Source organism: Saccharomyces eubayanus, chromosome XI (genome assembly GCF_001298625.1).
Source record: "Saccharomyces eubayanus strain FM1318 chromosome XI, whole genome shotgun sequence".
Lineage (NCBI taxonomy): Eukaryota > Fungi > Ascomycota > Saccharomycetes > Saccharomycetales > Saccharomycetaceae > Saccharomyces > Saccharomyces eubayanus.
In genome coordinates this window covers 312590-327776 of record NC_030970.1, presented here as the reverse complement: position 1 = coordinate 327776, position 15187 = coordinate 312590, and the positions used below count along the sequence as shown (strand labels likewise).

Here is a 15187-nt window from a genome sequence, read left to right as displayed (position 1 = left end):
ATATAAAGGAGCCACACAGGAGTACTAACGTGCTTTCAGAGTGTAATTGACAACAAAGCTGTAGCGAAAAATCGTGAAATATTTAAAGCAATGTCGCTAATCTCTTCGTTGGAAACCACTAGTGTAGAGCCTATTCGGACATCTTCTGAATTGACTACGGAAAGTGAGACGGTCAAAGTGTCTACTTTGCGCAAGTCCCTGCATTCTTCTGAAATGCATCGCTCAGCTTCAAAAACACCTCGCACGCTTCCAGACCATGTGCAAAAGTTAAAAAGTATATACTCGGCTTATCAGCAAGATGGGCAACCTTTGAGTAAAGAGGCTGTATTCCACGCGAAACAAAAGTATGGTATCTTAAATACTCCGGCCTACCATAAGACACTCGGCTTAGGAGATACTGGTAGTGAATCTGCAGACTTGGCTGCTCGTTTGGCGAATAGGAGCAAGAGATCAACTAATGAACCTGTCGGGCCCACAATCGAACAAAAGGCTCTGGATGAGGCCTCCAAAATAACATTTTCTAAAATTCCCCTAACGCTACCCGAAGAGATTCCCATGAAGGTTAATTTGGGTCTGAAGGGTAAAAGGGACTTTTTAACCAGGTCAGCCGCACAAAAGGCATTAGCTTCCAATTTTTCGTCAGATAGTTCCACGATTGGTGTCTCTGAAAGAGGCAAGCGTGCGTCCTCTGCTGCGACAGTTATTGCAAATGACTTTAATGCAAACAGTGTAAATCCCCACCATCCGGCAGGATTTGAATCACTAGATTTGTCCAAAGTCTTAGATGGGGCTGAAAGAAAAGCAATTAAAAGAATTAACGGTAGGTTGTATCCAGAAAAGGTGAATTTTCAAAATGGACTACTGACTGGTAGGGAGAGCGGTGTGTCTAAAGCCAACAAGGAAGTTTTCAAAAAGGGAACCTTAAAAAAGTTGGAACGTTCAGCCGAGGAATTCTTGGAAGCTCAGCCTGGCAATGGGAGGCAAGGGCTGAATGATCGTCAGTATATGTATGCAAAGAATGCGGCCGATGCGGTAAAGGATCTTGATCCAAGGGCATTGGTGGATCCAAATTTCGCTGCAAAAGAGCTTCAAAAGAAGACGTACTTAAAGCAAATATCATCTCCGCTGGTGCTACATGAAGCTCAAAACCTTGCCAATAAGAGGTTGCGGGACATTGACTCTAACAATACCTATTTGATTCTGTTTGGTAATCAAGCTTACAACAAGCTTGCCGTAGACATTGCTTTAAAGCACTACTCGGCTAATCAAGAGCAGAAGAAAAAAATCTACCTAGGTGGTGGCTTGTGGATAACTCCAGAAGAAGTTAATACTGTAGCCAAAAATTTGATATCGCCCGTAATAAACGAAATTAGCGAGAGGGCTAATAGACAGCGTATCGTTGACCGGGATATTGAGAAAAGGACAAGTATCCTTGACCAAGAGCATGAAAACTGGAAATCTATGGAACGTACAAAAGAGCAAAATGACAAGCAGATTTTGTTAGTGATGGAATCAAAACGGCACCAGGAAAAAGTAGCCAAAAAAGCAGAGAGTGAACAAACCTACAACATGCTGGTATATAATATGGATGCTGAAGTAGAGGAGAAGGAGAAGGAGTTAGAGATTATTAAGCAAGATCGGGAACATTTGAGGGTTGAATTGCAAGGAATGCTGTCCAAAAGCATATCAGAAGAAGAAGGTAACATAAAAGATTGGAGTGAATCCTGTCAAAGAGATCTCGATAATACAAATATTGAACACGCTCAGGCAGCTAGACTGTACCCTGATGATTTGAGAGCCTCGACAAATGAATATGACGAACTGCTAGACGAGCACGACAGAGTACAGGATCGGATCAAAAAGTTGAATTTATCTATTAATGAGCACAGAAGTGTCATCCGTGATTTTAAAGTAAGAATTGATACGGGGGGAGGTTTGACAGCCACACAAAAAGAGAAATTTGGTAGTGGAGGGCATCTTATGGATGCTACTGTGAATGATTCTGTTGTTATTCTTGCAGAAAAGGCGAAACAAGAAGCTGAATTGGCTTCAGAAGAGGCCATGCTGCAACAATTGGAAATTGATGAGATGGTCAATAAAAGAACAACTAGGCTGTACGCCCATAAAAACCAACTCAGGAAGGAGAAACCATCATCGACAAAATCACAGAAGGTCACTGAAGGCGGAGAAGACTTAAGGAATGAACTCAATGCTGCTCAAGGTTACATGTTGTACGCGCCAACTACAGATGAAAAATCGGCACGCGTGGTAAGAAGTGCGTCTACTGTAAAGAACCGATTCCTTTCTGCATACAGTTCAGGGAAAGATGTGGATAGCTCGGCAAGCGCCAGATCGGTCACCGGTGTTAGTGGTGTTTTGGATGAAAGAACTGAAACCCCAACTACTGATAAGGAAGCTTTTCCGGTTGATAAGGAAGCGAGGCCAGGCAATGTACGCCAAGCCCCTGTCCTAGTTGAAAACGAGAAGACCTCAAGGCCAGTTACCGAAGCGCGAGGACCGACAACAATCGAGCAATTCTTATTTGGTAAGACCGCCGGTAAAAAAGGGCCATCCGGTACAGAATTTGCAACCTTAAAAAGTGGGCCAGTGGTGAACGCAACAGAATCAGAAATGGAAAAGGAATCTGTTCATCGCAATGACAAACCCGGTGAATCCTTCAGTGGATTTTCTCAAGGTTCATTCGAAAACGATTACGGTAACGAAGTCACCGATGATCAAGATGAATCCGACATAAAGATTCGGGACTCGAGCGATTCGAATGTTCGCGGTAAAGAAAGTTTTTTCAAGGAGATTATTTAATATTTTACTAATCCTCAGCTGCTAGTGTGGTAGCTTACTTGGATGTTTCCCATGACGTTAACGCTGTTTTGTTATGTTTTTATATGATTACTTTTTTTTCTTTTAGGTTTTTTTTTAATACTTGATTCTTTTTTTAGTCCTTAATTTTTACTTTAATGCTTAATTTTTACTTAAATGCTTAATTTTTACTTTGTTTCCCACCGAAATGTTCTATTGAATTACGTACCGTAAATAATATTATTTCTATTTAATCATACTTGTCTTGAAGATCGTTAATTACATGGGACGATGAGGGGTTTAAGATGCAAAAAAAAAAGCGGGCAAAAGACAATCTCAGGAAGATGAGAAAATATTTAACACAGTTTTGAACATAAAAATAGAATTAGATATTAGCTATATCAATACATGAATAGAAAAGAAAATTATGGAGAAAAATGTGTGGCAATCCTCTTGCCAGTTTATTAAAATATGCTTGGAAGAAAAGTAAAATAGAGATGGCTTGCAACTCGGCGGAGATATTTCTAAAGTAACATTAGTAGAATCTACTCATACAACGACCTGAAGGGATTCATTTGAAGCGGTGTTATCGTGGTTATTTGAAGAAGCCGTTTCTGTAGTAATGGCATCAGCATTGTCTTCAGAAGGCAAAACTTCTTCGCTGTGGTAAAGGCCTAGCGCCTTATCGTACTTGTAATAACCGGAAAATGATTCCACGTGCTTAAAATAGCGAGATTGTCTGTATCTACCACCCATATAAAAATCGACGGAAAGGATTATAAATATAACACCAAACCAAAAGGCCAACAGCCACTCGAAACAGGCACTCTTAGACCTATCATTAATGGCACCGAAGCAAATAGCCCAAACAACAGCCAAGGCCAACCATATAGTTTTTAGGGTGGCACTGATTGTAAATTTGTTCCAAATGTGACCTTGCCACTTGTACCAGGGTAGGTCGTCTACAATATTAAAGCTCTGGTTGAAGCTTTTTTCAGAGGATTGCGTGTTGAGGTTGGAATTGGCTAGAGGATGGATTGAGGCGTAATGTCTGCCCATAAGAAAGTATTCTGCACTCAAACAGCAAATAGACAGGAACATGAAAACGACAAAGACAGAGACCATGGCGACGTGGACGTGATGGTAGTGAGCGGTGGAGAAGATAGAGCAGAACAAAAGACCCAACTCACCGATGCAGCCAAAGACGAAGGCCGTGAAGATCAGATTTCGTTCATCTTTGGTGTAGTAAGGAGGCATCAAGAACTTACCACTATGCAATTTTTCAGCATAAGACGTTGAGTCAGAAATAGATGGGTCATGCTTCTTCAGTTGGAATGGTAAGTATCCGGACCTCTGGAAAAACTCGCAGGCGACAGTAATTACATAGCCTAGACCTTGCCACGCTGCGCACGATATAAACAGAGGCCTTAGGTTGGTGGCACCAATATCTGATATGTATACCGGGAATTGCTCAGTGTGCATGAACCAGTAGATGGGGTGGCCTTGGCCAGCCCAACAAGCAAGCATGGCTATCAGCATACCGTACCATGGGATGAAGGCAATCCAGGGTACAATGAACAGCCAGTTACCTGGTCTTTTGAATTGGGACATGGATATCTTGTTTGTATCTTCTGTGTTTGTATTATGTAGCGGAACTTTTTACTATGAATGTCAAAAGTATCTAAAGAGAAGAAAAAAATAATCCCGCAAAAAATGTGTCTTACTATTATTTAAGTTTTCAGTTGTCTAGATCCTAAGCCAGTAAGGATATCCCGACTTCAAAAAACAGTTATCTTTATAAATTGAATAGTCCTAGGGAAGAGTAGAAAAATCCGGTTTTGCCCAACTCCGTCTTGATGGCAAATCTCCCAGGTTGGAAATGTTGTTATTTTTCCACTTTTTTTTTTTTCATCCATTTAGTAACTACCGCGGACCTTGAATCTGATACCGCGGATCCTCCCTTTGAATACAACCCTCACGGCACGGAGAAGCAAAAGATCTTCATCTAGGCAACGGTGAGCGCTGGCAGAAGTTGGACATGGCTGACATGGTTGCGCCAGTGGTATAATGTTGATCATCCGAAGCCTTTCCGACTATCATTGCACTGTGGTGATGCGGTTGCGATATATCCGGCACATCAAAGGGGGGCAGGGCCCTTGCTTGATTAGTAATGGGTCCGGTTAGATGCGGTAGAGCCGCGCGGGTAACTAAAACGCGGCTTTTTATTTTTGGTTTTTTTTTTTTTTTTGGTTTTCGGTGAGCGTTAGCGATCAACAGATCTAAATTATCAACATGGGAGGTGTAGGAAGGAAGGCAAGGAAGAAGGGTTGTTTAAACAGGGCAACACAGGAAGCCTCGGAGCACAGGAAATGGATATGGAGTCGGCTAGCAAAGAGGAATCGTTGGAAAAGCTGGACCAAGAAATCACGGTAAACTTGCAGAAGATCGACTCGAATTTCAGTTTTTGCTTTAATAAGATCACCCAAGACATCATACCGCATGTGGCTAAGTACTCAGAAGTATGCGAGCGGATCATGGACAGCACCGAGTGGCTGGGTACCATGTTCCAGGAGACTGGGCTTGTGAACTTGCAGGCCAACGCCGCGTCAGAGAAGAACACCCCCGCCAAGAAGAAGATCGATAATGATGCTAGCATGTTTCCCACATCCACGGAGGACCCGAGCGGGGCGTTTCAAGCCCATGGTGATGGCGACTTTGTTCCGGTCATGGATGCCAACCGGAACACTCATTCCATGTTCACTAACGACGACACAGACGATTTCCACACAGCAAACATAACGTCAACCGGACAGGTATTGAAGCTGCCCGATTCTAGTGATGAAGACAACGGCGGCGAGGCGCCATCTTCAAGGAGCCAACGAGACCTCGCTGAAGAGGATCATAGCGACACCGGTCACGACCAGGACGAAAGCACAATCCAGAGACAAAGTCGGAAGAGGAAAATCTCGTTACTGTTACAGGAGCAATACGGGTCCAGCTCAAGCATGGTGCCGTCCCCCATCGTGCCCAATAAAATGCGCAAGCATTTACCGCGCGAAAGCCAACATAAGATGAATAACGATGATGACGAGAACAGTAATAGTATAGAAAGCTCGCCTTTAAAGCAGGAACACCGCTCAAAGGGACGATCGGATGACGACAACGAGGGGCCAGACGAAGAGGAGAGTACGAAGGAGGTTCTTAAGCCAGGAACTATCATCCATTTCTCAACCAATAGATAGCATAAATACGTTTTTATCTTTACATATGTGGCACGTTAATGAAAAAAAAAAAGCATTAGGGTAACCAACCCATCAACTCATTTTTTTTTATTTCTCAATATAGGGAGAAGTGTGCTCACCTTCCATTTACATGCATATAGAAACCTACGATGAACACCAAATATCCTGGAAGTAGACCGTATAGAATATACATTTTGTGTTTTTTTTGAACTTACAATATCCACGCTATTAGTTTTATATGGGGAATATAATGTCAGCCAGTTTCGCACCCGAATGTACCGATTTGAAAACGAAATACGACAGCTGTTTTAATGAATGGTACAGCGAGAAGTTCCTGAAGGGGAAATCTGTTGAGAACGAATGCTCCAAACAGTGGGATGCCTACACGACCTGTGTCAACGCTGCACTCGTCAAGCAAGGTATCAAACCAGCCCTAGATGAGGCTAGAGACGAAGCGCCATTTGAAAACGGCGGCAAACTAAAAGACGTTGACAAATAAAACTGATTTCAGGGCATATACCCCCGTCTAGCATGTAAATAACGACATAAACAATATAAGCGTAAATCAATCTTTAATAAAAAGATGTTCACTCAATACTTGAACTTTGTTGGTTCTTTACCATATTAGGAAATACGTCGTCCGTGATCCCGTCAATAGTGAGCATTCGCCAAATAAAATAACGGAAAACTGGTGGCAAAAAAAGTGGTAGGAAAAGGAAAAATTTTCGTTTCCCTCCCATATAAACGTTTCATTCCCTTTCAGAACTTTATCTATTTTAACAGCAATCCCATATAACATTTGTTTATTTTCTTTTAGATTGTTTTCGACCAAGAAGAAGAAAAACTTACCAATTACAACAAAAAAAATTACCAACTCAAAGTACTTACATATTTATTTTTGTTTGGTCGTTTTCTCAATATAATCTACATCATCATATATATATAATGTCTACACAATTTAGGAAGTCAAATCATAATAGTCATAGCAGTAAAAAACTAAATCCTGCGCTAAAGTCCAAAATAGACACGCTTACAGAATTGTTCCCTGACTGGACGAGTGATGATTTAATTGATATAGTTCAAGAATATGATGATTTGGAAACTATAATTGACAAAATTACATCCGGTGCAGTAACAAAATGGGACGAAGTAAAGAAACCTGCTAAGAAGGAAAAACATGAAAAAAAGGAACAACAACATCCATATGTCCCTCAACAACATTTGCCTAACCCTGAAGATGATATTACATACAAGAGCTCTAGTAATAACAACCCTTCTACTTCTACAAAGCATAATACCAGTAACAATTATTCTCAGGTCAGAAATAAGAAGAAGGTGCAAGCAACACGAGCTCATACTACTGGAAAGCACGTCAATATCGACAAGGGAAAGCCCGTTCCTTCCAAGCCTGTCTCAAATACTACATCGTGGGCAGCAGCCGTTTCTGTAGATACCATCAGACATGATGTTCCTCAAGATACAAATACTAATGATAATGAAGAAGAATCAGAAGAAGAAGAAGAAGAAGAAGAAAAAGAACTTGAACAGAAGCAAGCACAGGAGCAAGAAGAACAGCAACTGCAAGAAGAACAGCAACTGCAAGTAGAACAAGAAAACAAAGAAGAACACAAGCATACAGAACAACCTTCATTAATGTCAAAGAAGGCTTCTGAGCCAACTACCTCCCAACCAAAGAAGATGTCATGGGCTGCTATTGCCACACCAAAACCAAAAGCTGTTAAAAAGACAGACTCTCCTTTGGAGAACGTTGATGAAATGAAGAAGGAAATAAGTGAAATTAAGAAGGAAGAACAAAAGGCGGAATCTGGTCCAGAACAGGCCAACGAAACAGAGGCCGTTGAAAAGGAGGAGGAAGATGAGGAGGAAGCCGAAAGAGCAGAATTTTCCGAAGAATCTAGTGAAGAAGAAGTCCCAGAATTGAACGAAGAAGACGAAGAGGATGAAGAGAATGAATTAGAAGAAGAAAAAGTAGTTTCTCCAGAGGAAAATGTTGAAGTCATTGAAGAAAGAGTTGAAGTTACTGCTGTCGTTCCAGAACCTTCGGGAGCTCAAGTAAATACCGTTTCGCAACAAGAGCAACAGGAGCAACAGCAGCCTGTCCAACCACAAACTCAACAAGAACAACTATCCCAAAACTACTACACTCAACAGCAACAACAACAATACGCTCAGCAACAACATCAACTACAACAACAATACCTATCCCAACAACAACAATATGCTCAGCAACAACAGCAACAGCAACAACAGCAACAACAACCTCAATCACAATCACAACAGCAACAACCTCAATCACAACAACAATCACAACAACAACAACAACCACAACCCCAATCCCAACAAAGTCCACAAAGTCAAAAACAAGGAAACAATGTTGCTGCCCAACAATACTATATGTATCAAAACCAATTCCCTGGTTATTCTTACCCAGGTATGTTTGACTCTCAAGGATACGCTTACGGTCAACAATACCAACAGCTTGCTCAAAACAACGGCCAAACCACCGGTAATGCTAATCAATATAACTTCCAACAAGGTTATGGTCAGACTGGCGCCAACACCGCCGCTACTGCTAACTTGACTAGTGCTGCCGCTGCCGCCGCCGCTGCTGCTGCCGCCGCTGCTTCCCCAGCCTCAGCTCATGCTCAACCTCAACAACAACAACAGCAACAACCATACGGCGGATCTTTCATGCCATATTATGCTCACTTTTACCAACAATCTTTCCCATACGGTCAACCTCAATATGGAGTAGCTGGTCAATATCCATATCAATTACCAAAGAATAACTACAATTACTACCAAACCCAAAATGGCCAGGAGCAACAAAGTCCAAGCCAAGGTGTTGCACAACATGCTGAAGATGCCCAACAAAAGCAATCGCAGCAACCACAACAACAGCAGCAACCACAAGCTCAAGCTCAACCACAACCAGAAGCTCAAATACAGAATGGTCAACCTGTCAACCCACAACAACAAATGCAATTCCAACAATACTATCAATTCCAACAGCAGCAACAACAAGCCGCTGCTGCTGCCGCTGCTGCAGCACAACAAGGTGTTCCATACGGTTACAACGGTTATGATTACAATTCCAAGAATTCAAGAGGTTTCTATTGATTAGAGAGAATTACAATCTTTAATGAAAATTTGAAAAAGAGAATAGAATACAATAAAATTATTAATACATTTTATTACTACTATTATGTTTCACTCTATTCAGTGTTTTAGCAAGGATTTCATATCCTTCTGATGATGTCATATATCATTTAAATTTTGCATATATATATACGTACGTAAATAATAAAAGGTATATATATGTTTGTGTTATCTAATAAGTCGGCTTGATCTTCTTATTTTGCGGGGTTCAAAATTTTCGGTTTTCCTAGTATGTTTATCATTGCGTTATTGAATGTTTTTTCCCACAAGATTACCTACAACAGAAATATTGGATGCAGATGAGTGCAGTAATATAAAGACTAACAGAAAACAAAAACGTTAGAAATGCACCATTTTCCAGTCGCAATGGTAACTGGGGCCACCAGGGGCATAGGAAAAGCAATATCTCAAAAATTATCTCAAGAGGGTCTAAGTTGCATTGTACTGGGGTCTACGATCGAAAGTATAAAACACATCAAAATTGGAAAAGATCATTTACAGTTGCAGTCACCCCACCAGCGGCACTGTGCAATCGCAATTGATTTCAAGGAATGGCCTCAATGGGTTGCCAGTGAACCTTATAATGGAATCGAATATGTTAAAGATAAACCGCCCTTGGAACAGAAATATTCCACCATGTTTGAACCATGCGACAACTGGTCAGGTTATGGGTATCATTATTACGTGAACCTACTGATCAATTGCGCTGGCCTAACTCAAGAATCATTAAGTATAAGGACGACTTCTTCCCAAATTCAAGATATAATGAATGTTAATTTTATGAGTTCTGTAACAATGACGAACCTGTGTGTTAAGAACATGATGAGGTCTCAAAGGAAGTGGCCAGAAATTTTTACCAAATCCGCTCCACCCACCATCATAAACATTTCATCGATCTTACAGTCCGGGAAAATGAATATTCCAGGTACATCTGTTTATTCCGCCTCTAAAGCCGCATTGTCCCGATACACAGAGGTCTTAGCCAAGGAAATGGAACCAAGGAATATCCGCTGCCACACGATATCTCCAGGTTTGGCAAAGGGTACAGATATGATCCGAAATCTAACGGTGGCATCCAAAGAGGCCCTAACGAGTGCTATTGGCCCAAAAAGTATGACTACGCCTGTTGAGGTAGCACACCAAGTGTGGTCCCTATACAATTTTGGTACCTTTAACAAGTAAAAAGACATCTGCAATGTTCAACTACTTTACCAATATGCACGGCCACAAGCGATGAGCACAGGCAATATTACAGTTTCGTTTCTTTTTTTTTTTCGCTATGAAGAAAAATTTTCGAAAAATTTTTCAGAGGCAAAACTCATCGATTTCCGCACGCATTTCTCGTAGAGAATTTCCTATTTTTTTTACTGCTTTTTTTTTTCGTTTTTTTCTTCCTTTCAATATATTTATAAGGAGAAAGTTATTTCAATTGATATTTGGGATTATTCTTGTTTTGGTCTGCGTTGCTGTTTAACATCTTTTGCTGACTTTTTGTTTTTTTGTTTAATTTTTTCCCTTTCGAAGTCTTAGTTGCGTTTACCAGATCACCACAGAACACACTATAAACAAATATGATTATTTACAAGGATATCTTCTCTAACGACGAATTGTTGTCTGATGCTTACGACGCTAAGTTGGTAGATGACGTTATCTACGAAGCTGACTGTGCTATGGTCAATGTCGGTAATGATAACATCGATATCGGTGCTAACCCATCTGCTGACGGTGGTGAAGACGATGTTGAAGAAGGTGCTGAAATGGTCAACAACGTTGTCCACTCTTTCCGTTTACAACAAACCGCCTTCGATAAGAAGTCCTTCTTGACCTACATTAAGGGTTACATGAAGGCTGTTAAGGCTAAGTTGCAAGAATCTAACCCAGACGAAATTTCCAAGTTCGAAAAAGGTGCTCAAACCTACGTCAAGAAGGTTATTGGTTCTTTCAAGGACTGGGAATTCTTCACTGGTGAATCCATGGACCCAGATGCCATGATCGTCATGTTGAACTACCGTGAAGATGGTACTACTCCATTTGTTGCCATCTGGAAGCACGGTATCGTAGAAGAAAAGATCTAAGTTCTACAAAATTGAAAACCATTTCGTATTTTGTAGTTAAATTTGAGAAGAGACTTTCCCTTATTTCTCATCTTTAACATGTATGTAACTTATCTCTTTTTCTCTGCATCGACTCTTTAGCTTCTATTCTTTGATTCTATAGGTATCTAAATCTCCTAATTATTGTCAATACGTATTGGGATGCTTTTTATTATTCTATTATTATGCTACAACACGTTTATTATTGGCTAGCGTCATCGCCGTTTTCTTCAATGATATTATGTTACCCTGACGACAACCAATTTTGCATCGATTTTTATTTTTTTTTATTTTCTTGGTTCCTCTTATTTTATGTGAAAAAAAAATGAAGCTAAACAAGTGTGGGAGTTGAGAATCTAGTTGCAATTGACGAGAAGTAGGTCTACAATCTTTCTCCAAAAACCAGGCTCTCACTTATATATACTCGAGCTACTATGGCATGCCTCTCGAGAATTGATGCAAATTTGCTTCAGTATTACGAAAAATCTAAACCTAATAATACCGTTGATTTATACATCAACAATAACGGCAATAATAAGAGATTCAAAACTGGAGAGAGCGTAATTACAACTCCAGTTTCTCAACACCATGGTAGCGAATATTCGAATTGTATCCTTTTGAGTAACTCCGAATATATCTGTTACCACCTTTCCTCAAAATCAACACTATTAACATTTTATTCTTTAAGTGATGCATATAATGGCAAGACGATAAATGTTCACTTACCAAATGCTTCTATGAATCAAAGACATACCTTAACGATACGAGAGGTAAACCAATGTTTGCTGGCTAATTTGATTTTGAAAGACGGTTCGTTCTTAACTTTGCAACTACCCCTAAGTTTTATCTTTTCATCAGATGACACTCTCGACAAAGAGTGGTTTCACATTCAGAACCCATATGATTTCACAGTCAGGATTCCTCATTTCCTGTATTTTGTAGCACCCGAGTTCTCTGTCGTATTTTTGGAAGATGGTGGTTTGTTGGGTCTAAAGAAAATTGATAACTTAAATTACGAGCCCTTACTATTCAATGATAATTCTTATTTGAAAAGTTTAACAAGATTTTTTTCCAAAAATTCCAGTTCAGATTTTGATGGTGTGATCAGTTGCAAGCTATTCCATGAGAAATATTTAATCGTTTTGACTCAAAATTGCCATTTAAAAATTTGGGACTTAGCTTCATTTGCCCTAATACAAGATTATGATATAATTTCTCAACCAGGTTTAAATACAAGTCATTTCAGAAAAGTGGAAGTGGTAGGACAGTACCTTTCCTTATATAACAATACTCTGGTTACATCGTTGCCTTTAGAAAATGGGCTTTTCCAAATGGGTACTTTGTTAGTCGATTCAAACGGTATTTTGACTTACACTTTTCAAAATAATATTCCTACTAATCTTTCCGCATCTGCCATTTGGTCAATTGTGGATTTAGTGTTAACGAGACCATTGGAGTTGAACGTTGAGTCTAGTTATCTAAATTTGATTGTTTTGTGGAAAAGTGGTACTACCAGCAAATTACAGATACTGAACATAAAGGATGAAAGTTATAGAAACTACGAATGGATAGAATCGGTAAATAAATCTTTAGTAGATTTACAGTCTGAACATGACTTAGATATCGTAACAAAAACTGGAGATATCGAAAGAGGTTTATGTAACTTGAAATCAAGATACGGTGCCCAAATATTTGAACATGCACAACAAATTTTGAGTGAAAACAAGATCGTTATGGCTCATAACGAAGACGAAGAATATTTGGCAAACCTGGAAACGATATTAAGAGATGTGAAAACTGCTTTTAATGAAGCTTCTTCGATAACTCTTTACGGTGATGAAATTATCCTTGTTAATTGTTTTCAACCATACAACCATTCTCTCTACAAACTTAATACTACAGTGGAGAATTGGTTTTACAATATGCATTCCGATACTCAAGAGTCTGAGCTATTCAAGTATCTAAAGACATTAAACGGGTTCGCTTCTACATTGTCTAGCGATGTGCTCAGGTCGATTTCTAGAAAGTTTCTGGACATAATAACCGGAGAGCTACCGAATTCTCTGACTACTTCTGAAAAATTCACAGATATTTTCAAAAGTTGCTTAGAAAACCAATTTGAAATCACAAATCTAAAGATCCTTTTTGATCAATTAAACTCATTCGATATCTTAGGTGTCTTGAATGATTTAATTAATAACCAAATGAAGCCTGGCGTATTTGCTAAGAAGGATTTTATCTCTTCAATCAAGTTCGATGCTTTTACAAGTATAATTTCCACAGAAACTATTCACCAATTAATCTCCATACATTATCGTATTACTTTACAAGTATTATTGACGTTTATCCTGTTAGACTTTGATGGTAACATTTTTGAACAACAATTGTCCACTTTATTGGATTTGCATTATAAGCAATCTTTATTCTTACACCTCTATAGACAAGATAAGTTTCTATTAACGAAGGTTCTTCTCAAGAACTCATCTGAATATTCTTATGGTGTCAAATTCTTCAACTACGGACAGCTCATTTCCTATATTGACTCGTTAAACTACGATGTCTACAACGCTTCAATCACGGAGAACTCATTCTTTTTAGCATTTTTCAAATCGTATATCGTTGATAACTCCTCGCATAAGAATACAAGTTTCTTCTTGGAGAATGTTGAGCGTCCCTTCTATTTACGTAATAATGCGGTACGGGAGTTTATGTTTGCCATGACGTTATTCAGTTGCGGTAAATTCGATCAATCATACGAAATATTTCAATTACACGATTATCCAGAAGCCATTAACGACTTATTGCCGACATTTCTAGAAGATCTTAAAAGTGAAATTTACCATGGCGGCAGTATATGGAAAGACCTTTTGGGTACTTTCGCATCACCATATAGACATTCTGCTTTCTACTATCAATTATCTCTTCTATTCGATAGCAATAACAGTCAGGAGTTTGCCTTGAAATGTATATCGAAATCAGCAGAATATTCACTGAAAGAAATTCAAGTTGAAGAACCTCAAGAATTCAAAGAGAGGCAGCATATCCACTATTTAAATCTTTTAATCCATTTCAGAATGTTTGAAGAAGTTTTGGACATTCTGAGATTAGGTCATGAATACCTCACTGATACGATAAGAACTAACTTTTTCCGTTTACTACTGATGAAAGATGCATATTCTCATGATTTTTTCAGTACGCTCTTACGCTTATGCGATTCTCATGCAAATGATGAAGGACTTTACCTTCGTACTGTGGATATCAAAATAGTGGATAACATTTTATCCGAAAACTTAAGAAGCAGCGATTGGAAATGCTTCAAGAAGATCTACTGCTTTAGAATGTTGAACAAGAGCGAGAGGTCGGCTGCAGAAGTGCTGTACAAGTATGTTTCAATGCAATCTGACATCAATGTTATTGAAAAGAAGAAGTGTTATTTAATGATTATTAACGTATTATCTACCTTTGACAGCTCATATGACCAATGGATCTTGGACGGTAGCAGAGTGATAACATTAACCGATATAAAAGACGAATTGAGCAATCTCTAGCAAATAATTTATATAACTGTAAATTAGTACTTTATATGTTTCTAGTAACCAATCCTATATGTAATCATTGCTCCCTTAAACTTCGTTTAACTTCTTTCTAATCTCCATCATTTTTTTGTCTGCAGGTATGAAAGATTAATTTTTAGTTACTATTACATATATGTACAAAGAGAAAGAAAAAGAAGAAAAGACAAACGTTCCCAATATAAAAAAGAAAGAAAAAAAAATTCCATGACACTGTTCTTGATGCTTCCAGAAGCGTTACAAGAGAGGGGGGGAAGTAAAAAAACAATGCTCGTTGATCGAT

General features: G+C 39.2%; 8 protein-coding genes across 8 annotated transcripts; 7 read left to right on the top strand and 1 right to left on the bottom strand.

Annotated features, from left to right (window-relative positions):
* Positions 1-90: 90 nt before the first annotated feature.
* Positions 91-2820, top strand: LPX2 (Lpx2p; the record flags this gene model as incomplete). Its single annotated transcript, XM_018366397.1, has 1 exon — positions 91-2820. One exon carries the CDS (start codon positions 91-93, stop codon positions 2818-2820), a length of 2730 nt encoding a protein of 909 aa, XP_018220989.1.
* A 546-nt stretch (positions 2821-3366) lies between these two features.
* Positions 3367-4428, bottom strand: SFK1 (Sfk1p; the record flags this gene model as incomplete). Its single annotated transcript, XM_018366396.1, has 1 exon — positions 3367-4428. The coding sequence occupies one exon, from the start codon at positions 4426-4428 to the stop codon at positions 3367-3369; it is 1062 nt and encodes a 353-aa protein (XP_018220988.1).
* Positions 4429-5186: 758 nt separating this feature from the next.
* On the top strand, positions 5187-6059 carry ASK1 (Ask1p; the record flags this gene model as incomplete). The annotated part of the gene is made up of 1 exon (XM_018366395.1): positions 5187-6059. The coding sequence occupies one exon, from the start codon at positions 5187-5189 to the stop codon at positions 6057-6059; it is 873 nt and encodes a 290-aa protein (XP_018220987.1).
* A 238-nt stretch (positions 6060-6297) lies between these two features.
* Positions 6298-6558, top strand: MDM35 (Mdm35p; the record flags this gene model as incomplete). The annotated part of the gene is made up of 1 exon (XM_018366394.1): positions 6298-6558. One exon carries the CDS (start codon positions 6298-6300, stop codon positions 6556-6558), a length of 261 nt encoding a protein of 86 aa, XP_018220986.1.
* A 446-nt stretch (positions 6559-7004) lies between these two features.
* On the top strand, positions 7005-9200 carry DEF1 (DNA damage-responsive RNA polymerase-degradation factor DEF1; the record flags this gene model as incomplete). Its single annotated transcript, XM_018366393.1, has 1 exon — positions 7005-9200. One exon carries the CDS (start codon positions 7005-7007, stop codon positions 9198-9200), a length of 2196 nt encoding a protein of 731 aa, XP_018220985.1.
* A 384-nt stretch (positions 9201-9584) lies between these two features.
* OAR1 (3-oxoacyl-[acyl-carrier-protein] reductase (NADPH)) lies at positions 9585-10421 on the top strand (the record flags this gene model as incomplete). The annotated part of the gene is made up of 1 exon (XM_018366392.1): positions 9585-10421. The coding sequence occupies one exon, from the start codon at positions 9585-9587 to the stop codon at positions 10419-10421; it is 837 nt and encodes a 278-aa protein (XP_018220984.1).
* Positions 10422-10810: 389 nt separating this feature from the next.
* On the top strand, positions 10811-11314 carry TMA19 (Tma19p; the record flags this gene model as incomplete). Its single annotated transcript, XM_018366391.1, has 1 exon — positions 10811-11314. One exon carries the CDS (start codon positions 10811-10813, stop codon positions 11312-11314), a length of 504 nt encoding a protein of 167 aa, XP_018220983.1.
* A 452-nt stretch (positions 11315-11766) lies between these two features.
* On the top strand, positions 11767-14880 carry NUP120 (Nup120p; the record flags this gene model as incomplete). The annotated part of the gene is made up of 1 exon (XM_018366390.1): positions 11767-14880. One exon carries the CDS (start codon positions 11767-11769, stop codon positions 14878-14880), a length of 3114 nt encoding a protein of 1037 aa, XP_018220982.1.
* Positions 14881-15187: the final 307 nt, after the last annotated feature.